The sequence below is a fragment of the Pristiophorus japonicus genome, chromosome 22 (assembly GCF_044704955.1).
Source record: "Pristiophorus japonicus isolate sPriJap1 chromosome 22, sPriJap1.hap1, whole genome shotgun sequence".
Taxonomy (NCBI): Eukaryota; Metazoa; Chordata; class Chondrichthyes; family Pristiophoridae; genus Pristiophorus; species Pristiophorus japonicus.
In genome coordinates, this window is record NC_091998.1 from 48,782,808 (window position 1) to 48,797,746 (window position 14,939).

At 46.1% G+C, this 14,939-nt stretch overlaps 1 protein-coding gene across 8 annotated transcripts in view; it reads right to left on the reverse strand.

Moving 5' to 3' along the window:
* Positions 1 to 14,939, reverse strand: part of LOC139235022 (netrin receptor UNC5D-like) — a 664,622-nt gene that overhangs the window by 129,296 nt on the left and 520,387 nt on the right. For all 8 annotated transcript variants that reach the window (XM_070866105.1, XM_070866104.1, XM_070866107.1 and 5 more), the window contains 2 exons: positions 10,561 to 10,725; positions 4,333 to 4,365 (listed from right to left, as the gene is read on the reverse strand). In XM_070866105.1, the coding sequence (XP_070722206.1) occupies positions 4,333 to 4,365; positions 10,561 to 10,725 (198 nt within the window). The remainder of the gene's footprint in view (positions 1 to 4,332; positions 4,366 to 10,560; positions 10,726 to 14,939) is intronic.

Genomic DNA, 14,939 nt, shown 5'->3' on the forward strand with positions numbered 1-14,939 from the left:
ATTTAGATGAGGGGATTAAATGTAGTATCTCCAAATTTGCGGATGACACTAAGTTGGGTGGCAGTGTGAGCTGCGAGGAGGATGCTATGAGGCTGCAGAGCGACTTGGATAGATTAGGTGAGTGAGCAAATGCACGGCAGATGAAGTATAATGTGGATAAATGTGAGGTTATCCACTTTGGTACTAAAAACAGAGAGACAGACTATTATCTGAATGGTGACAGATTAGGAAAAGGGGAGGTGCAACAAGACCTGGGTGTCATGGTACATCAGTCATTGAAGGTTGGCATGCAGGTACAGCAGGCGGTTAAGAAAGCAAATGGCATGTTGGCCTTCATAGCGAGGGGATTTGAGTACAGGGGCAGGGCGGTGTTACTACAGTTGTACAGGGCCTTGGTGAGGCCACACCTGGAATATTGTGTGCAGTTTTGGTCTCCTAACTTGAGGAAGGACATTCTTGCTATTGAGGGAGTGCAGCGAAGGTTCACCAGACTGATTCCCGGGATGGCAGGACTGACATATGAAGAAAGACTGGATCAACTGGGCTTGTATTCACTGGAGTTCAGAAGAATGCGAGGGGATCTCATAGAAACATTTAAAATTCTGACAGGTTTAGACAGGTTAGATGCAGGAAGAATGTTCCCAATGTTGGAGAAGTCCAGAACCAAGGGTCACAGTCTAAGGATAAGGGGTAAGCCATTTAGGACCGAGATGAGGAGAAACTTCTTCACCCAGAGAGTGGTGAACCTGTGGAATTTTCTACCACAGGAAGTTGTTGAGGCCAATTCACTAAATATATTCAAAAAGGAGTTAGATGTAGTCCTTACTACTAGGCGGATCAAGGGGTATGACGAGAAAGCAGGAATGGGGTACTGAAGTTGCATGTTCAGCCATGAACTCATTGAATGGCAGTGCAGGCTCGAAGGGCCGAATGGCCTTCTCCTGCACCTATTTTCTATGTTTCTATGTTTCTATGTTCCACTTCCCTGCCCGCTCCCCATAACCCCTTAATCCCTTCTCGGTCTATCTCTGTCTTCTCAGGAGGCCATACAGTATAACGTACATAAAACGTGGACATTAGCAGCCTAAGGGATGGGAACAGTGATGAGCACAAGTTAAAAGGCATATCTATAATGTTCACTGACTCAAATACACAATAAATACATAAAGCCTAGAACTTACACTGTGTGATATTAGTTCGTCAATGCTTAACTAGGGGGCATAGTTTCAGAATAAGGGGCCGCCTATTTAAGGCGGAGATGAGCAGGAATTTCTTCTCTCAGAGGGTCGTGTATCTTTGGAATTCTCTATCTCAGAGAGCTGTGGAGGCTGAGTCATTGAATATATTCAAGGTTGAGATAGACAGATTCTTGAACTACAGGGGAGTCAAGGGTTATGGGAAGCAGGTGGGGAAGTGGAGTTGAGGCCAATTTCAGAACAGCCATGATCTTATTGAATGGTGGAGTGGGCTCGAGGAGCTGAATGGCCTACTAAGTCTCATGTTCTTATGTTAACATATTGGCACAGAATTATTTTGTTTGCTATTTGAACAGATGTGCTTAAATGGGTTTATTCCTCTACTAAATAGTGAACTAATCTCATATGATTGCATGGAGCACTCCTATGCAAATCCTGCACAGACTCATTAATGCATATTAATTCCTCCTTTTGCCAATGAGCAATTGATTGCTCTGACTACAGCTTGCGATGCACTCTCCGTGGTCAAAGGCGAGTTTGACGTGGTTAAAATTGAAACTCAGCTCACAGTGTATCCTGCTTGTAAGACCAGAGTGTGTATATATATATATATATGTATATATATATTACAAATTTCCGATCCCGGTGCAAAATGCAGCAAGCTAAGAGCCTCCGCACTGCAGGCCATCGCGCGTAGACGAGTAATTTTAATGGCCAGGTCGCCCTGTGGGGTCTTCTGACCTCTGTGCTTCAGTGTCATGAAGAGTGTCAGCTAGTGGCTCAGTGGGTAGCACTCTTGCCTTTGAGTCAGAAGGTTATGGGTTCAAGTCCCACTCCAGAGACTTGAGCACATAAATCTAGGCTGACAATCCCAGTGCAGTGCTGAGGGAGTGCTGCACTGTCGGAGGTGCCGTCTTTCGGATGAGACGTTAAACCAAGGTCCCGTCTGCCTTCTCAGGTGGACGTAAAAGATTCTATGACCACTATTTTGAAGAAGAGCAGGGGCGTTATCCCCAGTGTCCTGGGGCCAATATTTATCCCTCAATCAACATCACAAAAACAGATTATCTGGTCATTATCACATTGCTGTTTGTGGGAGCTTGCTGTGTGCAAATTGGCTGCCACCTTTCCCACATTACAGCAGTGACTACACTCCAAAAGATATTTCATTGGCTTTAAAGCGCTTGAGATGTCTGGTGGTCGTGAAAGGCGCTATATAAATGCAAGTCCTTCTTTCTATGGGAAACAGGCTCCAGGTACACAAGTCGGTAAAGACCATTTCTCCCCATCTTTGGGGTCTTCAATAAAAGAAGAGGGGATGGTTTGTAAAAATTTAAAAAGTTGAGAAAACGGACACGTCGGTTTGAGAGAACAATGTGTGTGATTAGAGATTGGGGTGCAGTGCTTTTGAGACACAAGGTTGCTCTCCTTGGAGCAGTGAAGGCTAAGAGGAGATTTGATAGAGGCATTCAAAATCATGAAGAGTTTAGATCGAGTAAATAAGCAGAAACTGTTTCCAATGGCTGAAGGATCGATGACCAGAAGGTGCAGATTTACGGTGATTGGCAAAACATAAGAACATAAGAAATAGAGCAGGAGTCGGCCATATGCCCCCACGAGCCTGCTCCGCCATTCAATATGATCATGGACTCAGCTCCACTTCCCTGCCCGCTCCCCCCAACCCTTTGCTCCCTTATCGCTCAAAAATCTGTCCATCTCCGTCTTAAATATATTCAATGACCCAGCCTCCACAGCTCTCTGGGCAGAGAATTCCACAGATTTACAACCCTCTGAGGGAAGAAATTCCTCCTCATCTCTTTTTAAATGGGCGGCCCCTTATTCTGAGACGATGTCCCCTAGTTTTAGTTTCCCCTATGAGTGCAAGTGTCCTCTCTGCATCCAACTTGTCGAGCCCCCTCATTATCTTACATGTTTCGATAAGATCACCTCCCATTCTTCTGAATTCCAATGTGTATAGGCCCAACCTACCTTCATAAGTCAACCTCCTCATCTCCGGAATCAACCTAGTGAACCTTCTCTGAACTGCCTCCAATGCAAGTATATCCTTCCTTAAATACGGAGACCAAAACTGTACACAGTACTCCAGGTGTGGCCTCACCAATATCCTGTACAGTTGTAGCAGGACTTCTTTGCTTTTATACTCTATCCCCCTTGCAATAAAGGTCAACATTCCATTTGCCTTCCTGGTTACTTACTCTACCTACATACTAAGAGCCAGGGGCGACACAAGGAAGAACGTTTTTTATGTAACGAGTGGTTAGGATTTGGAATGCTGCCTGAAAGGGAGGTGAAAACAGATTCCAGACGGGATAAATATTGGAAGGAGAAGCAATTGCAGGGATATGGGGAAAGAGCGGGGGGTGGGAGTGGGACTGACTGGGTTACTCCTCGAAAGAGCTGGCGCAGACTTGACGGGCCGAATGGCCTCCTTCTGTACTAATCTATGATTCTGCGATTCGTTTTACGTGCAAGATATCTGAGAAACGTAAAAATTGATTCTGCACCACCAAAGGGAAGACTCAAGCCATGAAGATGGTGTGGAGAAGCACATTTTTAAATACAAAACAGGTAAAAGCGATCCAGTGTATGCCTCTGCTCATCAATGTCAAGTGCCGGCAGATGACTTCCGACGTAAACAGCACAACATAAGGTCTTTGTTGTCGGAGCTGGTCCTTGGTATCAAGGGAATAACTTATGAGGAAAGACTGGAGAAATTGGGACTTACCAACCTTGAAAGGAGGCAACCGAGAGCAGACTTTATGGAAACAAGAGCTCGATTAAACTGCAACAATCAGAGTGCGGGAAAGTGGAGTTGAGGTCGAAGATCAGCCATGATCCCATTGAATGGCGGAGCAGGCTCGAGGGGCTGAGTGGCCTACTCCTGTTCCTATTTCTTACATTTTTAACATCAAACTTTGCATGCAGGATAGGCAGGAACAACAGGCACTACTTCAGGTAATCCAGGAACAAGGGGGCATAGTCTTAAACTGTCCGGGATGGGGGGGCAGGGGAGGTCTGCTAAGATGGACCTAAATGACCTCCCTCATCTGCATTTCTCTTGTCACGCAGGCCTTATTTCTAAGCAATCCAAACTAAAATCATTAGAAATACTTACTTTGAGGCTGAACTTCTTGCAGGGGTGTCTGGTCTGTTGAAAGGAACAGAGGGAGAAAAAAAAACAGTATGAATGCGGAATTCTATATGCAAACGTTACTTCTCGTTTTGAGTTCTATTTATTCTGCTGCTTTCCTTTCACAGCAGCTATTTGCAGCTGGGATGGGTCATGTGTGGGTTGCAGATTCCTTCAGCAACTCCAAGCGCGTGTCGGATTAGCTGGCAGGAGGCCCATCTCTGTGGAGCTTGATTGACAGCTCTCATATTTCCCCTGCGTGAGGATCTGACAAAACTCATCAAAAGTCGATGGACCAGAGTGTCAGCCATGCTGTGGTTTTGAACCTGTGCTCGTGCACTGAAGGGAAAGGTTTAACTACTCCAACGCCAGCTCGGTTGAAGCGAGCAAGTTCTGACCGCTTGCCCTGCCGGGGGTAGGTGGGTTGGCGGGCGATGGTTTCTCTGACGCTCCGTCACTGAGGATGACTGAATTTAATGTTGGCTGTGAGGAGGAGACTTCAAGGGGGATATTGACAGGCTAAGTGAGTGGGCAAATGGAATATAATGTGGGGAAAATGTGAAGTTATCCACTTTGGTAGGAAAAATAAAGAAATGCAGAGTCTGTTTTAAACGGAGAGAGGTTGGGAAATGTTGGTGTTCAGAGGGACCTGGGTGTCCTTGTACACGAATCACTGAAAGTTAACATGCAGGTACAGCAAGCAATTAGGAAAGCAAATGGTATGCTGGCCTTTATTACAAGAGGATTTAAGTACAAGAGCAAAGACGTATTACTGCAATTATTTAGAGCCCTGGTGAGACCACAACTGCAATATTGTGTGCAGTTTTGGTCTCCTTACATAAGAATTAGGAACAGGAGTAGGCCATCTAGCCCCTCGAGCCTGGTCCGCCATTCAACAAGATCATGGCTGATCTGGCCGTGGACTCAGCTCCACTTACCCGCCCGCTCCCCGTAACCCTTAATTCCCTTATTGGTTAAAAATCTATCTATCTGTGATTTGAATACATTCAATGAGCTAGCCTCAACTGCTTCCTTGAGCAGAGAGTTCCACAGATTCACAACCCTCTGGGAGAGGGTTACCTAAGGAAGGATATACAGGTACTTGCCATTGAGGGAGTGCAACGAAGGTTCACCAGATTGATTCCTGGGATTGAAAGATTGTCCTATGAGGAGAGATGGAGTAGACTAGGCCTATATTCTCTAAAGTTTGGAAGAATGAGAGGTGATCTCATTGAAACATACAAAACTCTGAAAGGGGCTTGACAGGGTGGATGCAGGGAGGATGTTTCCCCCTGGCTGGGGAGTCTAGAACCAGGGCTCACAGTCTCAGGGGTCGGCCATTTAGGACTGAGAGGAGGAGACATTTCTTCACTCAGACAGTGGCGAAACTTTGGAGTTCTCTACCCCAGAGGGCTGTGGAGGCTCAGTCGTTAAGTATATACAAGACAGAGATCGATAGATTTTTGAATATTAAGGGAATCAAGGGCTATGGGATCGGGCGGGAAAGTGGAGTTGAGGTAGAAGATCAGCCATGATCTCATTGAATGGCGGAGCAGGCTCAAGGGGCCGAATGTCCTACTCCTGCTCCTGTTTCTTAAGAATTTATTTTTATTTCCAGCTTCTCCTGCAAGCATTGATTCTGGCTGGCATACGTGTTCCATAGGGATCTGTACCCATTCAGTACCAAGCTCAAGCGTCTGTTCTATCGTGCGCGAGCAGAGACAGTAAGGTCAGGCAAGGGTCATCCTGATCTGACATGACATCTGCAACTGTATGCTTCAACGCTTACAAAGTATTTGCGACACAGAAACAGGCCGTTCGGCCCAACAGGTCCGTGCCGGTGTTTATGCTCCACACGAGCTTCCTCCCACCCCTCTTCATCTCACCCCATCAACATATCCCTCTATTCCTTTCTCCCTCATGTGTTTATCTAGCTTTCCCCTTGAATGCATCGATACTATTCGCCTCAACCACTCCCTGTGGCAGCGAGTTCCACATTCTCACCGCTCACTGGGTAAAGAGGTGTTTCCTGAATTCCCCATTGGATTTATTCTAGCAAGGAGAAATGGGAGCTCTTTCTCCCCTCGCACATCGAGGCCAGGGTGATACCAGAGCTCAGCCAACAGCTCGCGGATTTTCCTGATCTGTATAACTCAATACTGGAACACATGCTGCACTTAGTCACTGAGCCATCACTAATCTGAGCTTTCAGAGCTCAGCTCGTATCCTGAGCAGCCAGGGAGCCCTCCCATGATTGCTGGACAGGAATACGAAGCTCCCCATTTCATGCTTGGGGTGGAGTGGTAACTAGGTACATAGGAACAGGAGGAGGCCGTTCAGCCCCTCGAGCCTGTTACCATAGGAACAGGAGGAGGACCATTCAGCCCCTCAAGCCTGTTCCACGATTCAATGAGATCATGGCTGATCTGTGAACTAACTCCACATACCTGCCTTTGGCCCATATCCCTTAAACCTTTGGTTAACAAAAAGCTATCAATCTCCCATTTAAATTGAACAATTGGCCAGCATCCATTGTCATTTGCGGAAGAGAGTTCCAAACTTCGACCACCCTTTGTGTGTAGAAGTGTTTCCTAATTTCACCCCTGAAAGGTCTGGCTATAATTTTTAGACTCTGCCCCCTAGTCCTAGAATCTCCAAACAGCAGAAATAGTTTCTCTCTATCCACCCTATCTGTTCGCATTAATATCTTGAAAACTTCGATCAGGTCACCCGCTGACCTAGAATCTAAATTCTATGGAATACGACCCTAATTTGCTTTGGAGGCAGTTCAGAGGAGGTTCACGAGGTTGATTCCAGAGATGAGGGGGTTGACTTATGAGGAAAGGTTGAGTGGGGCGGGACTCTACTCATTGGAATTCAGAAGAATGAGAGGTGATCTTATCGAAATGTATGAGGGGGCTTGACAAGGTGGATGCAGAGAGGATGTTTCCACTGATGGGGGAGACTAGAACTAGGGGGCATAATCTTAGAAGAAGGGGTTGCCCATTTAAAACTGAGATGAGGAGGAATTTCTTCTCACAGAGGGTTGTAAATCTGTGGAATTCGCTGCCTCAGAGAGCTGTGGAAGCTGGGTCATTGAATAAATTTAAGACAGAAATAGACAGTCTCTTAACCGATAAGGGATTAAGGGGTTATGGGGAGCGGGCGGGAAAGTGGACCTGAGTCTATGATCGGATCAGCCATGATCGTATTAAATGGTGGAGCAGGCTCGAGGGGCCGTATGGGCTATTCCTGCTCCTATTTCTTTATGTTCTTACATTCCTGTGTAATCGCTCCTCATGACTTAACCCTTGAGGTCCGGTTATACTTGAACCCACATCTTTCTGACTGAGAGGCGAGCGAGCGGCCGATTGAACCACAACTGAGACTCGGTATCTTCGCCCAGTAAAGCCGCATTTTCAGCAGACGAGGTCCAGGTGGCAGGGACCAAGGCTCAATTCAACTGGACCAGTTGGGCAGAGAGGGAAAAGACTATAAACGTACATAAATATAAGCTCGGAGGGCGGTGGAGAAGGAAAAGTACAAAGTAGAAGGCAAATCCAGACACAGCAAACAAACACAAAAAGATCAGACAATCTCGGAAACGCGAGCTGCACACGGATGAGAATAGCAGGGCATGGACGATAAGATAGGATGTGCCACTATCTTCCTTATCTGTATTATCCTTGAAGAAGTAATGGAGCTTTGAGGAAGGATTAGGGAAGCTTAAGTTCTGCATTATAGAAATAAGGGAGAAACTCACTGACAATATTAATTTCTAAAGATAAGGTGATTATTAGGCAGGTGCAATGCATATCAATGAGCACTGGCGAAAAATTAAACGAGAACAGATTATTAGGAGGAACTGGATTACACCAAGTTTGGTAATTGTGAAGTGAATACTTGCATTTCTTTATATCGCCTTACGGGAAAACACGGCAAAGCACTTCACACAATGACTATACAAGATGCAACAATGTTGGGGTTACTCACTGAGGAGAGGTTAAATGTTCTGGGCAGCCCTGGATGACTCCTTGTGCTCGCTGACCTACATTGGCTCCCGGTTAAGCAATTGGATTTTAAAATTCTCATCCTTGTTTTCAAATCCCTCCATGGCCTCACTCCTCTCTCCCTATCTCTGTAATCTCCACCAGCCCCACAACCCTCCCGAAATCTCTGCGCTCCTCCAATTCTGGTCTCTTGAACATCCCCGAATTTTAATCTGTCCACCTTTGTCGGCCGTGCCTTCAGTTGCCTCGGTTCTAAGCTCTGGAATTCCCTTTCTAAACCTCTCCGCCTTTCTAACTCTCTTTCCTCCTTTAAGACATCCCATAAAACCTACCTCTTTGACCAAACCAGTCCCTAATAGCTCTTACATAGAAACATAGAAATTAGGTGCAGGAGTAGGCCATTCGGCCCTTCGAGCCTGCACCACCATTCAATAAGATCATGGCTGATCATTCAACCTCAGTACCCCTTTCCTGCTTTCTCTCCATACCCTTGATCCCTTTGGCTGTAAGGGCCATATCTAACTCCCTTTTGAATATATCTAACGAACTGGCCTCAACAACTCTCTGCGGTAGGGAATTCCACAGGTTAACCACTCTCTGAGTAAAGAAGCTTCTCCTCATCTCGGTCCTAAATGGCTTACCACTTATTCTTAGACTGTGACCCCTGGTTCTGGAGCTCCCCAGCAACGGGAACATTCTTCCTGCTCTAACCTGCCCAATCCCGTCAGAATTTTATATGTTTCTATGAAATCCCCTCTCATTCTTCTAAACTCCAGTGGATACAAGCCCAGTTGATCCAGTCTCTCCTCATATGTCAGTCCTGCCATCCCGGGAATCAGTCTCGTGAACCTTCGCTGTACTCCCTCAATAGCAAGAACGTCCTTCCTCAGATTAGGAGACCATAACTGAACACAATATTCCAGGTGAGGCCTCACCAAGGCTCTGTACAACTGCAGTAAGACCTCCCTGCTCCTATACTCAAATCCTCTAGCTATGAAGGCCAACATGACATTTGCCTTCTTCACCACCTGCTGTACCTGCATGCCAACCTTCAATGACTGATGTACCATGACACCCAGGTCTCGTTGCACCTCCCTTTTTCCTAATATGTCACCATTCAGATAGTCTGTCTTCCTGTTTTTGCCACCAAAGTGGATAACCTCACATTTATCCACATTATACTGCATCTGCCATGCATTTGCCCATTCACCTAACCTTTCCAAGTCACCCTGCAGCCTCTTAGCGTCCTCCTCACAACTCACACCGCCACCCAGCTTAGTGTCATCTGCAAACTTGGAGATATTACACTCAATTCCTTCATCTAAATCATTGATGTATATTGTATTGGTGGCTTTATGTGGCTCGGTGTCAAAATCTATTTGATAATCGCTCCTGTGAATCGCCTTGGGATGTTAAAGGTGCTATATAAATGCAAGTTGTTTCAGTATGAGAACCATCATACCGGTGTTGCATCCACTGCACTTAACTGTGAAGCTTCCTGTTCTTTTAAGAACATAAGAAATAGGAGCAGGAGCAGGAGTAGGCCATTTGGCCCCTCGAGCCTGCTCCGCCATTTAGTAAGATCATGGCTGATCTGATCTTGGCCTCAACTCCACTTCCCTGCCTGCTCCCCATAACCCTTGACTCCCCTGTTGTTCAAAACTTTGTCTATCTCCACCTTAAATATATTCAATGACCCAGCCTCCACAGCTCTCTTGGGCAGAGAACTCCAAAGATTCAGGACCCTCTGAGAGAAGAAATTCCTCCTCATCTCGGTTTTAAATGGGCGACCCCTTATTCTGAAACTATGCCCCCTAGATTCCCCCACCCCCTCCCCCGAGGGGAAACATCCTCTCTACATCTCCCCTCAGAATCTTATAAGTTTCAATAAGATCACCTCTCATTCTTCTAAACTCCATTGAGTATAGGCCCAACTTGCGCAACCTTTCTTCATAAGACAACCCCTGCATCCCAGGGATCAACCTCGTGAACCTTCTCTGAACTGCCTCCAATGCAAATACATCCCTCCTTAAATAAATTACGAGACACCACGGTGCATTTTCTTTCAGTATAATTCTCACAGAGGTCTTCGGGGGTTGAGAAAATTGCAGTCTGTGAAAAACACTCAACAGTTAGAACAGCAAGCACAAGCGGATTTTAGTTTTGCGATTGCTCATGGAAGTACCACCGCCACGTTACCTACTTTGGACGCACAGCCCCTCGGTGCAGTTCTCCGACTCCTGGCCCCCTCCCTCGCAGAATCTCCCACCATATCGCGGCTCAGGGGCCACGCACGCACGCACTCTTTGGTGTTCGCACTCGGCGGAGCAGGCCGTCCACCGGTTCCAGGGTTCCCAGCCACCGTCCACTTCAACACACCGAGGGAGGAAACAGAAACATGGGTTTTTATTATTATTTTTTAACCAAGCTCGGTCACAGCGAGGCGAGACGAGGGGTATGGCGAGAAAGCAGGAAGGGGGTACTGAAGTTGAATGTTCAGCCATGAACTCATTGAATGGCGGTGCAGGCTAGAAGGGCCGAATGGCCTACTCCTGCACCTATTTTCTATGTTTCTATGACATGCCTCCAGCTCTGTGTCGCTGCAGCTTTTACCGGTGGCAGCTGCTTTGACGAGGGAAAGAGGTCGCGAGGGCAGATGTGCTGACGTAATGGGGGACAAATATTGACCCAAAAATTGCGGCCTCTCTGGGTGCGTACGATGAGCACGCGCAGAAGCTGCGCAAATGTGCCGAGAAGCGGCTTTTGCGATCTGTGCCAAAATTAATTTTGACACAGATCGCACGCATCCCCAGGAGAAGGGCATTTGCGGGCACAGATTTGGTCTATTTGCTCAACTCCTGCCTCACAAATGTTCTTCAAACTCTTATACCTGATAAAAGCAGGCGTATAGCTTACTTTTACCAGCATAAGAGTTTTAAAACATAGAAAAATTCGATGTTATTACTTATTTTTAGATTAAAAACCCTGTCTATTTTTAATACTATGAAAAACATTTTTTTTTATTCAAAAAAATAAACGTTTCTCTAAAACATTTAATTTAATCCAATTAGTATTAATTAAAAAAAATGAAGTTTTGTTAAATTTATGTTTGTGTTTTATTCAATTTTAGGAATGTTCTCATTCATAGTAATGGAGCTGGAGGAGGTTACAGAGATAGGGAGAGGGGCGAGGGTCATGGAGGGATTTGAAAACAAGGATGAGAATTTTGAAATCGAGGCGTTGCTGGACCGGGAGCCAATGTTGGTCAGTGAGCACAGGGGGTGATGGGTGAGCGGGACTTGGTGCGAGTTAGGACACGGGCAGCCGATACTGTAATGCGGGATTGTAGGAATATCGATATGGGTTTTTTTTTTACACTGTTTCTGTTTAATAGAGACACAAGTATAATATGGAAAGGATTTGTTTTAATCATCTTCTTATAAAAAGCCTATTTTTCTCTGTCATGTTCTCAAAGGCTCTTCTCAAAACTGCGAATAAGAGAAGCTTTCAAAACACTGGGTTTTATTGCAGCATGGGCGATCCAGGCCCACGTAATCCCAGGATATGCATACGATACTGGAAGACATGTGCCCGTATGCCGGACTGCGAATATCACCAAGTATTTTCGTTAAAACATTTTTTGGTCGGAGTTGTTCGCCCGCAGGAAGCCTCCGACCGCAATTTCCTCCCCATTAATTTCTCATTTGTTTATTTCTCACTATTAACCAATTAACACTGCAGCGGGCGTCTTCAAACATTAGCGGTACTGTAGAAGATGCAATTTTTTTTTAACCAGAAATGAGAGGTTATACCTGTCAGGAAAGATTGAACAGGCTGGGACTCTATTCTCTAGCAATTGAAATTGGGGACGCGCAAGAGAATTGGACGAGCGCAGATATCTAGGAAGGTTAGAAGTGCTGGAGGAGGTGACAGAGATAGAGAGGGGGCGAGGCCAAGGAGGGACATAGTCCGGCCACTAATATCTCTAGCCAAACATGACACCGAGCTGCATAAGTAGAAATTAGCGCAGGTGACCAAAAGCTTGGTCAAAGAGGTAGGTTTTAAGGAGCGTCTTGAAGGAGGAAAGGGAGGTAGAGAGGCGGAGAGGTTTAGGCAGGGAGTTCCAGAGCTTGGGGCCTAGGCAACAGAAGGCATGGCCACCGATGGTTAAGCGATTATAATCAGAGATGCTCAGGAGGGCAGAATTAGAGGGGCGCAGACATCTCAGTGGGGTTGTGGGGCAGGAGGAGATTACAGAGATAGGGAGAGGGGCAAGGCCATGGAGGGATGTGTAAACAAGGATGAGAATTTTGAAATCGAGGCGTTGCTTAACCGGGAGCCAATGTAGGCCAGCGAGCACAGGGGGCGATGGGTAAACGGGACTTGGTGCGAGTTGGGACACGGACTGCCGATACTGTAATGTGGGTTTGCAAGAATTTCGATCTGTTTGTTTTACATTGCTTCTGTTTTAATAGAGGCACAACTATAATATGGAAATGATTTGTTTTAATCATCTTCTTATAAAAAGACTGTTTTTCTCTGTCATGTTCTCAAAGGCCCTTCTCAAAACTGCTAATAAAAGCTTTCAAAACACAGGGTTTTATCACAGCAGGGGGGAAGGCAAGTGCATACATCAGAAGATTATTTACATCAGAGGATTATTGACTTCAGTGGATGGTTTCGGGGGGAGTGGGGGGGGGTGGGTAGACAATAAATAAAGAGGCAACGGTCTGGTGTAGAAACGGATACGAATGAGGCCGCTCATCTTTGTTTGGTAAACTATTTTGTAGGAAAAGGGGAAACGGTAGCACATGGTTATGTCACCGGACGAGTAATCCAGAGGCCTGGACTAATGATCCGGAGACCCACCGCGGCAGCTGGGGAATATAAATTCAGTTAATTAAATGAATGCGGAATTAAAAAGCTGGTATTGGTAATGGTGACCATGAAACTACCGGATTGTCGTAAAAACCCATCTGGTTCACTAATGTCCTTCAGGAAATCTGCCGTCCTTACCCGGTCTGGCCTATATGTGACTCCAGACCCACAGCAATGTGGTTGACTCTTAACTGCCCCCTGAAATGGTCCAGTGAGACACTCAGTTGCACCAAAACCGCTGCGACAAAGTCAGCGCTGTGGGAGCACCTTCATCACACCGACTGCAGCGGTTCAAGAACATAAGAACATAAGAATTAGGAACAGGAGTAGGCCATCTAGCCCCTTCGCAACTCGGTTTTAAATTGTCTCCCCCGTATTTTGAGCCTGTGCCCCCTAGTTCTAGTCTCCCTGACCAGTGGAAACAACCTCTCTGCCTCTATCTTGTCTATCCCTTTCATTATTTTAAATGTTTCTATAAGATCACCCCTCATCCTTCTGAACTCCAACGAGTAAAGACCCAGTCTACTCAATCTATCTAGAAGGTGCCACCACCTTCTCAAGGGCAATTAGGAATGGGCAATAAATGCCGGCCTTGCCAGCGATGCCCACATCCCATGAACGAATAAATAAAATAAAAAATCGGCAGTTGTAAAACATGAGGTTGGGCAGGGTTGCACTCGGGAGGAAGATAACCATAAAGCGAGACAGTACAAGGGACAGATGCCATGTTTTACTAAGTTAGAGCAGGGAGAGAAGAATGACAGAAGGAAGGGAGGCTTGGAGAAGCCATCTTCACGATTTCTCGTTTAAATCTACGCAGAGTAAGTTTTGGATGCAGGGCTAACGTGTGCTATTCGGCATGGTCGGTTGGGGCGTTTAAGATGAATAATTTCTCCGTAACAAATGAAGCTGATTATCAAACATATTACTGTCTGTAGTGGTACGAATATGTTTAAAGAGATTATCCAACAGCTGAGACCGACTGGCCATCGCCCGTTTTACACTGGAAGTAAAACGATTAGGCACCTTCCAGCCTCCTGGATACAATATCGTGTTCAACAATTTCAGATCATAACCTTTGCCTCTATGCCTTCACATGGCAGCTGTTAATGTTTCTGCCATTCCCATTTACACACTATCTAGACTTGATCTGCACTAAAAAGATCGGGCTGCTATGGTAATATCTCTCTCTCTCTCTCCGGACTGTGTGTGTGTGTCCCGGGGACCGAGAATAGGACCGGATAGCCTTTGGGAGGGGTTGGAGGTAACTTGCTGCTATGTGTTATTCAATTCTTTTAGTGTGTCCGGGCATCTGCTGCGCCGATTTCCTTAACTCTCCAGAAGGTTTTTCTAGAGAGGCCACATACGCTGGCCTAAGCACAGCTGAAGTAACTCTCAGCTGGCCAAACTTGCCTAAATGGCCAGAATTGGCGCGGGTGGCTGGTTACGCCCCCTTTGGCTGAAAAAAAAAACTGACCTAAAAAAATCATAACTAACTGAGTTGCACTGGTGCAAATTGATTGGGGAAACTGTGGTTTTTCAACTTAGGCCAAAAAAAGCAGCCTGCTCCAAAAACATGGCGCAAATGACCGGGGAAACTTGAGCCCAAAGGCTGGTAGAAGTTTGTGCATGATCCCACACCACTTAAGGGCTCAAGGTTGCGACTGCTCTGTGCAGGTCAGACTGGAGCTTCACAGAAGGAAC